The sequence below is a fragment of the Theobroma umbraticum genome, unplaced genomic scaffold (genome assembly GCF_002168275.2).
Source record: "Theobroma umbraticum cultivar Fairchild unplaced genomic scaffold, ASM216827v3 scaffold_86.0, whole genome shotgun sequence".
In the NCBI taxonomy this organism is placed as follows: domain Eukaryota; kingdom Viridiplantae; phylum Streptophyta; class Magnoliopsida; order Malvales; family Malvaceae; genus Theobroma; species Theobroma umbraticum.
This window is the reverse complement of record NW_018397263.1, coordinates 5,423,638-5,431,976: the sequence shown is the minus strand read 5'-3', so window position 1 is coordinate 5,431,976 and position 8,339 is coordinate 5,423,638. Positions and strand designations below refer to the sequence as shown.

General features: G+C 31.6%; 2 protein-coding genes across 3 annotated transcripts; one reads left to right on the top strand and one right to left on the bottom strand.

The window, feature by feature from the left end:
- Positions 1–3,470: 3,470 nt before the first annotated feature.
- On the top strand, positions 3,471–4,275 carry LOC110420868 (uncharacterized). The gene has a single exon (XM_089784304.1). The coding sequence runs from the start codon at positions 3,757–3,759 to the stop codon at positions 4,273–4,275; it is 519 nt and encodes a 172-aa protein (XP_089640430.1). The 5' UTR covers positions 3,471–3,756.
- Positions 4,276–4,362: 87 nt separating this feature from the next.
- Positions 4,363–7,401, bottom strand: LOC110420867 (putative HVA22-like protein g). 2 transcript variants are annotated; one of them, XM_021434255.2, is made up of 8 exons: positions 7,051–7,401; positions 6,825–6,925; positions 6,601–6,692; positions 6,343–6,441; positions 5,483–5,539; positions 5,343–5,406; positions 5,046–5,255; positions 4,363–4,769 (listed from the first exon to the last, which is right to left on the bottom strand). In XM_021434255.2, exons 3-8 carry the CDS (start codon positions 6,630–6,632, stop codon positions 4,527–4,529), a joined length of 705 nt encoding a protein of 234 aa, XP_021289930.1. In that variant the 5' UTR covers positions 6,633–6,692; positions 6,825–6,925; positions 7,051–7,401; the 3' UTR covers positions 4,363–4,526. The 2 variants fall into 2 exon arrangements, with proteins under 2 accessions (XP_021289930.1, XP_021289931.1); XM_021434256.2 differs by having other exon boundaries at positions 6,601–6,689.
- Between the last annotated feature and the right edge of the window lie 938 nt (positions 7,402–8,339).

The following is an 8,339-nucleotide window of genomic DNA, read 5'->3' as shown; positions in this document are numbered from 1 at the left end:
TCAACTAAATACCTAAATCCGTTAAATACCTAATTAAATAATTCAAACAACAACTTAAAAAACTAAAAATCGTATGAAAAATGATGTTAGATTTATTAGTTTACAAAAAAAAAAGTTGGTTATATATAGAATCAAATTTAGGTTTAGGATATCTTAATAGTGATACTTGAAACATACCTGAGTTCGAGTCAAATATTAAAAAACTTCATTCAAATTTACCCATAAGAGAATATAAGATACCTAAACCTTAGGTGATTAGGTTAAATACTTGCAAATGCTTGCATAACACAAACTTGTTTACGTCTTTAGGCGACATCATTTAATATTACAATTATTAAAAAAATGACTTTGTTTAATTCCCCAGTGAAAGCTATGGAAAACTGTCTCCTATTTTTCAAATTATAATTAAATAAGAATATGCTTCTATTAAATGCCTACATTTTGCTGCATTAATTTTCAAATTTAACCCATATTCATTAGTTTTATATGGATTCAACTTCACTTCATTACTTTTTCAACTAACACTTTTCAAAATATTATTAATCATTGCTTTCATATGTAAAATTCACAATTAATAATTGAATTTTATACATATTGGGTGGTGATAATTGATGTAATAAAAAGAATTAATAAAGTAATAAATGAAAGTTTTATTATGAAATAAATCTTAAATGAATAATTATAAGAGAAATATAAGAGAAAATATTTAAAGGGAAATAAAGTATTTAGAGGAAGTAAGAAGATCTTACTCAAATATGTAGTTACAAATAAAATGAGAGACCTATTTATAGGCCAACAATCTCTTGAATCATAATCTTAATCTAATTTTATTTAAGAGTTCAAATCATATTACATTTCTTGTATCTTACTCATTAGGCTATTTGACTTGATCTGCACTTCTTAGGTCATAATATAATAGACATTCACTTATTTGTTCATAACTCTCTCCTTTGAATGTCTATTATATTAAGAATATGTCTTGTTAAAATCTTACGAGAAAAAAAATCTCATGAAAAAAAATCCAAGAAAAGGAAATGAAGTATATAATTCTTTTAAAGAATACGTTTTGAAATACTATCTCATTAAAAACCTTATTAAGAAAAATCCAATGGGAAAAAATTTGATGAAGGAAAAGAATACGGTGCATATTTTACTTCCCTGATGATTGCATTATAGAAATCTTTAAAATGATGCATTCTAATCTTTTATACAAACTTTTCAAATGTTGTAATAAGAAGGGCTTTGATGAACAAATCTACTAGATTGTCACTTGACTGAATTTGTTGAATAGTAATTTTACCCTTTTCTTCGAGATGATGAGTGAAGAAGATTTTGGCAAACTATGTGTTGTCTTATTGCCTTCAATGTATCCTTCCTCTAACTATGTCATGCAAGTAGTATTATTCTCAAATAACCCTGAATATTATTAAAAAGTGTAAGAAATTTAACCCCAAATGATAGCTTTATAATTTATTTACTTTTAGAGCAAGCGGCACATAAGTATTTCATTAGATTGAAAAATCTTTTGGTTTTTTAATGAATGATCATATTAATTTTGAATAATTTTTTACATCATTATTGATCCGAGAGAGTGAGTAATTTTTGTTCAACACGCATTTCCTACTTTAGATAATAAATGTAATATAGAGATATTAAGTATCTCTTTCATTTGTTGTCTCAATATGATATTTATTTAGATGAATATCTTTAAAACTTAATAAACTTCTTTTGGACTTAATAAAAAATAATGCATCCTCTATTATAAATTTTATTCCTCAAAGTAGTAAAATATTAGCCATTCTAGAGCCTTTAATTAATCTTATACTACCAGATATTGTATTGATATTAGTTTTTTTTTAGTTATTAAGTGAGAAAAATATTTTTTGTCTTTAAATATAGTGTATGTTATAGAAATGTCTACTAGATATATATTTACATCATAGATCTTGGATCCAGCAAGATGAATATCCATATTTTCATCAGTAAAATAAAATATATACAATAAAAAATTTACAAATTAACATGAAATAACATTAAATAGATAATTAAAACACATAATAAGAATATATCATTTAAATATAATGAAAACATATTAAAGTATCTTCATAATATAATTATACTAAAATATATAATTAATATTAAGTTCATTCTCGAATATTTTTCTTTTTTAGAAGAGGACAAATATTTTGTTGTGTTATATTAACCTGGTTATGATTAAAATCATTACAAGATGTTGTAATTTTGGGTGATGTTTAATAAAATTCAAGACATACAATAAGTACGTTAACAATGATAAATACGTTTTCTATATTCTTTTTATTCTTCCAATTTTTATCTTTTCATTATTCATCAATAAGTATTCATCCACTTCTGATGGGTTAATTAATTTTTGTAGGTTACAAGTATTTATCAAATTTTGATGGATTATCCACTTCTCGTGGGTTAGTAGGTTAAAGTGTCCATTACCTTCTAGTGGTAAAATTATCCATCACTTTCTAATGGTAAAATTATCCATCATCTTCTAATGGTAAAATTGCCAAAATTATCTATCCACTTCTGAATTTTGATGGTAAAATTATCCATCCACTTCTTGTGGCAAAATTGACAAAATTATCTATCTACTTCAAAATTTTGATGATAAAATTATCCATCCAATTCTGGTAGCAAAATTATCCTTAATTAAAATAGTAATAATGTAAATTATTATGACCATCATAATTATTAAATGGTATTGCATTCACTTCAATGAATGGACATATTTATAATTTTTTATTAGTAATTCATTTGTCGCATTCACTTCAGAAAATGAACATTCATAACTTTTCATTAATAGCTATATAATAGGAAATTCACTTTCTAATTAAGAGACAAAATATAATATATACAACATGATAGTAAAATTCATATTAAAGTTGATTTTTAAAGAATGAAAATACTAAAAAGATATCAAGTCACTTACTTAACTTTCTAAAACCAAAAATCAAAACCCAATTATTGAAAATGAAGAAAACATAATAATTCTAAAACTTGAAAAGTTAGAGAATCGTACTAATCTTGTGTTATAAAATAAATCTTAAAAGAACAACTATAAAAGAAATATAAGAAAAAGTATTTAGAGAGAATAAAAAAATTTTATTTAAAGTGAGAGACTTATTTATAAGCCAACAACCCCTTTAAATCATAATCTCAGTCTAATTCTATCTAAAAATTCAAATCCTATTATATTTTTTATATCTTGTCTACTGAGCTATTTGACTTGATCTGTACTTATCGAGTCATAATATAATAGGCATTCACATATTTATCTACAACCAGTTTAATTAATTTCCTTATTTTTTTTTCATATTAGTTCCTTATAAATGAATTGCAAGACTTATAAATGCGACATTGACTTGATATTTTAAATGCATATTGATAATAACTTTAGTTAAACCCAAAATCAAGTTAAATTTATAAACTAAGTAAATTCTAAATAAAGTCTAGTACATTTAATATGATATGAATCCATTAAAGGAAAATGTTTTGTGAAATTAAATGAAATAAATAATAAGAAACCACCAAAAGGGCTGATGAGCAATGCACCACTCGAGTCAGTCAAGAAATAAAAAAATTAAAAAATAAAAAGACAAAGCTTATATTCTCTAATAATTGCACCCCAAATCCATTCCACCACCAATTGGCAGCCGCCGCTGGAGACTTCAAGCCAAAGAGAAACTAACTCCCCACTCTCATTGGTTTTTTCTTCCTTCTTTCACCATGGACGACGAACCAGAGCAACCGCCGCTGTCAACTCTCTGCCGCCGCAACTCCATATCTAGCCCAGTCCAACTCCCCACGAAGCTAACTGTCCTAACCCCAAAACCTCTCCAAACCGCCAACAGCCTCCCCAACGGCAGCGCCTCCTCATCGCCGCTTGACCTCGACCTTATCTCCCTCAAAACCTCTTTAGCTTCCTACACTTCACTCAAAGACATCCTCCCTTCGTCAGCTGTCGCTATCAACTCCCCAACCGCCGCTGGATCCGCCACCAATTCCGGGTACGAAATCTCCATCCGTAACCGTTTAGTAAAACAGGCTGCTTGGGCTTATCTCCAGCCCATGTCGGCCTCTCCTGACTCCTCTGGGCCTCACTTTTTCCGTCGGATTTGGCTTCGGTTCTCTTCTCAAAACCCGATCTCCTACTGCCTTCGGTTCTTCCACCTCAAAGTCCTTCCGGGTCTGACCCGAGTCGTTGATCGCATCCTCCGATCCATTGGAATCCACTTCACTAGATAACTGATAAAGGGTGCGTTTTACACGCAGGACGAGGGATAGATTACACAAAATACTTTTAACTGTACGGACATTTATATAAACACATAATTTATATTACGAAGGTAAAAAAATGAATGAATTGAATGTTAGACTTGGTGTTTATAAACCAATTCTGTGTTCCTTTCCTTTCTTTTCTTTTCTTTTCTTTTTTTTTTTTTATGTTTGCAATTTTGGGGCTCTTTGTACAATTTTAGTTTGTTTGTTACAAATTATCAATTGTGTGGTTTGCTACGGCGGAGCTTAAAGCGAGCTTGTTGGTGCTTGGATTTCCTTGGAGAGTCCGGAATTGAGTCGTCGTCGCTCTGGTCGTATTCTGATTGGCTGTCAGGTTGGAAGTGGACGAGTTTTGACATGGGAGATTCTACAACGGCACGGTTGATTGTCGTCGGGGGCCAATTCTTGCTCTTCCCTGATTGACTAAAGAAACCACTTGGTGGATTTTGCTGATCAGATTTCTGCAAAAGGTTGGTGAAATAACATTGAAGAATTAGAAATTTTAGTGCTAATTGTTTCAAGTTGTGCCCATCTTGTACATTGAAATTATAGAATTAGTCACATATTTGATGAACCAGAGTTTGATTAACATTTTCCATGTGGTGTGTTAATGTTAAAGAAATGATGCTGCTGAGAAATGCTGGGTTGTTTATGTTATGTTAAACCTCTGCTGTCTAAACTTCAAGGTCGAATTAAAGAAAGGGTAGAAATTAGAACAACATGGAAGGAAGGTATACCTGATTGCCATGTTTTATCCTCGAAGATTGGCCAGACAAGTATTGAAGCATTTCGAAGAATTTTGTCTGCCCCAATTCTGTGCAGTTCTGCCAGTAGTATAAAGCAAAGTCCCATGCTCTAGCTCTCAGCTCCTGTATCTTTCTATCGACTTCCGTTTCATGCCTTACCATGAAAGGCCGCAACAAGGTGTCGTATACATAACCCGTTCCCTGCATGATCAGCAGCTTATTATCGTCAATTGAGCTCAAGGGATTGCAAAAAATATGAAATGTATTGCTGGTGCGTTTTGCTTTTACCTTGGTCTTAGGATACCATAGGTAGATTAAGAGTGCAAGCTTCAGCTCGTCATACATCGGCAACCTTCAAGAGAGTTTCTAATATTAGAATTCTAAGCAAATCAGATTGGAGATATAAAAGTTCAGATAGCTCTGTATACCATGAAATGAACAAGTCCCCTATCCTCTCAAAAACTGTCAGAAACGCCACAACGATCCTGCAAAATTTCATTGTCACCATAACTTTCAACTTAATAGAAAGCTAAACAAACGAAGCACAGGCCAGACTGAAATATTGGTTCAAGTGTGTTTTCGGATGGTAATAACAAAATTGATAAAGACAAATTACCCGTATCACTACTCAATATGAATGATGACCGACGAATTAAGTTCTAGTTCTACTATCAACTAATCCATAAACCCAAGTCATGGAATTCAGGCATTATCCTCCTGGCCAGTTAGAATATTGCTTTTCCATGTACATATTCTTCATAAAAAATTCTTCGGGGGTCTCTTCCTCAACGTCATATGCAATAATATAACCAGGAATAAGAAATGGTCTTTGCTCTAATGGTTCTTATCTTGCAACACATCGCGGACTCCTCATACAACCGTGGTTCAATCCAGGACAGCAACAATAAGCTGTAGTCCTCTCGGCCATTTTTGAGTTGGAAAAAGCCAAAATTACGATATTGGAATAATCAAAACTTAAGAAATATCATGTCATCCATATCACCTCAAATGATGTGTTCCTAAGAATCTGTGGAGCCTAACTGGATTTGACATGTTGTAGCAATCCAATGGGTTATTATTGATTTTTCGAATTAACTTAATTTGTATTTAATTTGGAAAGACTGGGTGCTAAGGTTGAATTAGTCAACCGTAGTAGGATCAATCAAGCAGAAAGAAACAAAATGTAAAGACTTTATATGGAATTGAATTGGCAAACTTGTCCAGGATGAGAAAAGTCTACGGCTACGTAGCAAAATGCAAGAAAATGTGAAAGGCAAAGACTTGATACCAATATTGACACCAAAATCTGAGTTCTTCTATCCCGACCTTGTTCTTCTCCACCGTTTTAAAGCACTCAATCGCTGGATATGCATATCCAAGAATCAACCTGAAAACACAAATCACCGGAAAATAGATAAGATCAAAACCCAGAAATCAAAGTAACCATTCTTTTAACAAGCAATGAACATTAAATGCAAAGTAATGATACATAAAACAACATGAAGAACCAAAAAAGAGGGAAAAAAAACAAATTGAAATGACTTACACAAGCACTCTGGTAATGAATTCACCCAACATTTTTTTTAAACAAAAAACTTTTAATTCTTATTTCTCCAATCTACCGTGCTAGTTTTCCTGCTGCCAAAAAAAGTAGTATTCCAAAAATAAAATCAAAACTCTCTTCATTAGATCATTCATTCATTGAACTATGCATAGTGCAGAATCCAAAAAATGAAAAAAAAAAAAAAAGGGCAACCCAAATTTCCAAACCTGTTTCCAAAACCAAAAAAAAAGATGGCAGGCTAAAATGAATTAACGAAGTAGCCTGATCTATTGCATCCAAAACGGAAACTTTAAAAGAAGCAAAAACCCTGCAAAAGGGAAAGAAGAAATGAATCAGCAAACAGAAGGAGTAGACAAAGTTAAACAGAAATCTACGAGAGGCACGTTTGTTAAGATTCTTTAGAACGAAATCTGGGGGTTAAGGAGTTAAAACCTTGGAAACGAAATAAAGGATCTCCGCGAGGAAAATGTGTTGCCGCGAGGCACAGAGAAAGAAAAGAGAAGACTCTTTTGTTTGTTGTAATTTTCTGGGCAGAAAACTTGAGATCAAAGGGAAAATGAGAGAAATGTTTGGTATTTATATGTGGATTTAATTTGGTTATATGGTATTGGGCAATGGGCAGCAGGCAGCAGGCAGTAGTTAATGATAAAGTGGTTATAATAATAATAATAAAAGAAGAAAGGGATTGGATTTAAAGGGCAAATGAAAAATCAAAGCTGGGAATTTCTTGGCAGAGACGCTTTCCTCCCTTCGTCACGATCTTGCACGCATTTCAGAGTCCAAGGATTCCTTGGGATGCTTCCAACGGGGATTACCGTTTGGCAGTTATAGTTTCCTCATCGGGGTATTATTGTCATCTCATAAACTTACAAAAAAATTTATCTGAGGAAGAAGTGCACTTTTGTTGAGGAATGGATCATTTCTAGCGGCAAGCAACTTTTACTTTACAATGATTGCAAGGCCTTTTAGAAAAGGATTATTTAGTTTATTATTATTACTATTATTATTATTTTAAATTTATTATTAATAATATTAATATTAAAATTAAAATTGAAGTTGATGTAGAATCTTGGTATTCTGGAAGGCAATTAGATTTTGTCAAAATAATTCTAGAAATTTGGGAAAAAAAAAACGTGAAGAATACTAGAATAGTATGAGAGATGCACTTATTGATTGCTAAGTGGTTTCTAAAATGTTCCAATTCCAATTGTTTTCTTACTCGTATCCGCAATCTGCTCATCTATTAAAAGGAAAGCGTGTCTTCTAATCTTGGTTTTTCTACTTACTTATGCACCCCTCTTGATGTATATATATATATATATATATGAAAACTTTACCATTTTCATCAATAGCAAATAGGAGCATGCGTGACAACATCATCTTCATTAAATGTATAATGTTTTATCCCAAATTTTAAGTTCTTCAACTTATCCAAAGTTTTTTTACATACTTTATTTTTATGACATGACATTTTCAATGATAAATTATAATTATAATATGTTTAAATGTAGAAGAATAAGTAAAATTAAGAGGGTAGACGTAGTCACCATATGTTATAAACTTTTAATACGATGCACCAAAAGGAAAAACCTTATAATATGAATATTGGTGACGCCAAGGATCACAACAGGTCAGAGACGACACAATAAATTGAATTCCTTTGCCTTTTTGCTTTGGCGTGTGGGACCTTTCATACTAATCCCTTAGTAATCTTCTAATGG